The sequence below is a fragment of the Austrofundulus limnaeus genome, unplaced genomic scaffold, assembly GCF_001266775.1.
Source record: "Austrofundulus limnaeus strain Quisiro unplaced genomic scaffold, Austrofundulus_limnaeus-1.0 Scaffold115, whole genome shotgun sequence".
Taxonomy (NCBI): Eukaryota; Metazoa; Chordata; class Actinopteri; order Cyprinodontiformes; family Rivulidae; genus Austrofundulus; species Austrofundulus limnaeus.
In genome coordinates, this window is record NW_013952517.1 from 1,067,354 (window position 1) to 1,069,182 (window position 1,829).

The 1,829-nt window shown below is 37.2% G+C and overlaps 1 protein-coding gene across 2 annotated transcripts in view; it reads left to right on the plus strand.

Moving 5' to 3' along the window:
* Window positions 1-1,829, plus strand: part of LOC106521783 (uncharacterized) — a 30,272-nt gene that overhangs the window by 24,877 nt on the left and 3,566 nt on the right. For both annotated transcript variants that reach the window (XM_014014500.1, XM_014014499.1), the window contains exons 7-8: window positions 1,408-1,578; window positions 1,683-1,791. In XM_014014500.1, coding sequence (XP_013869954.1) covers window positions 1,408-1,578; window positions 1,683-1,791 — 280 coding nt within the window. The remainder of the gene's footprint in view (window positions 1-1,407; window positions 1,579-1,682; window positions 1,792-1,829) is intronic.

The following is a 1,829-nucleotide window of genomic DNA, read 5'->3' on the forward strand; positions in this document are numbered from 1 at the left end:
AACTGAAAATATGGATGGAGGACAACAGAGCTGCTTCATGGAAGAAGAACCTCAGCTTAGCCTGTTAGCTTTAGCATTAGCCCAGATGCTATCACCATCACTCGCTAGCAGCCTCACACCGATGACCTATCTACGTAATTTACCCAGAATGCTTTGTGTGTAAATATAATGGCCCCATCTGAGTAATATATTTTTTTAATTTTTAGAATAGAAATTCTAAAAACTGAACGTCCTACAGTATTTTTACAGTTTTTATTTTACAGTTAAAATAAACGTTTATTAAATAAAGTCTAATGTAACAACTAATCATGGATCCCTTTAATGATTTACTTGTTTTATGAAATATTAGTAATGCCTTATTTTTATAAAACAGGAAAATAAATAAAATAACATGTATTTGTCCAACATTTATGGTTACATCTGCAGATTGCAGTTATAGTACCACTCAAGCTCTGATTTAAAATATATTTATTTATTAGTTTATTCTTAATATGATTGTATTTTCTAGGAGTTCAGTTACAGAAACATCATAAATTCCTCCACAGCGTTTTTTATTTTATTTTGTAATTTTGACATTCTAACTAAGTACTCTGTATTAGTACTTGGTATTGGTAAGTACACCCCTATATTAAATTAACTGCTTCAGAAATGTGGATGCAAATGAACATAAAACTTTATGTAAATAGAAAAATTTTCAGAGATGTTCTGTTGAAAGCTAAGGTGGGAATTTGGGGAAATATTTTATATTTGAAAGGGAAATGATGGGATTTACCTGTCCAGTCTGGATGACAACATCCAGCTTCACTCCCAGCTTTTATTTTTAGCGACAGCCATCACAATGTTTTTGAGTTTGTTTTTTTCCTTCCTGTGGTGTCGTTTTTGTCGAGCTGGAACCTCTGCAGGCTGGCATTTCTCTTTGCAGCTGCAAAGTCTGAAAACAGGAACAAGGTACTCGTTACCAGAAATGCTAGAAAACGTGCATGAGTAAAAATAGTTCTCTTCAAACCTAACAAGCTATTTGAGTAAAAATCGCACCAAAAACATTAATTAAAGTTTGTATTTTAGAGCCTTTTTCCAGACACAAGTAAATAAACACAATGTTTAGAAATCATTAGTTATTAAAAGAATGAAGATAAATCAATAATGTTGCTACTTCTGTGCTTACAGCCCTGCAGAGGTACCTTTTTAAATATTGTATTCGTGTTTGAGATCATAGTACTTTTCTTTTTTCTTCTGCATCAAAAACGTCTCTGGCATCCTTGTTTCCTGCACAAAAACTCTTGCCTTGGGTTTTAAAATGCCAAACAAGGCGCAGCTTTTTATTTTTGTACCTTCCTATTTTTTTTAAATTATTTAAACAGCAGGAAAGCAAACATAAAACTGTGTTCGCACCTGTTTGTCTCTCAGCTCCACTAATGAGGTGAAGAACCTGCTGCAGTCTCTGCCCAGAGCCAGCGAGCCCAGGGAGGTGCTGTTCGAGGACCGGACTCGAGCTCACGCCGATCACATCGGGCAGGGCTTCGARCGTCAGACCACAGCAGCCGTGGGGGTTCTGAAGGCTGTCTGCTCTCTAGAAAGGTAAGGAACACACAGCCACATACAGACTTGTGTTTACACAGCTGTACTGAGAGATTTTATATAAAATCACTTCTCTTCCTGACTCCTCCCTGCCTTGTTTCCAGTCCGGAGCCTCCTCGTGTAACCAAAGATGTCGTGTGTTTCCATGCTGGTGATTTCCCTTACGTAGTTCAGAGACTGCAGTTGGATTTATACGAACCCCCTCTGTCTCAGGTATTACAACACACACACACACACACACACACACACAC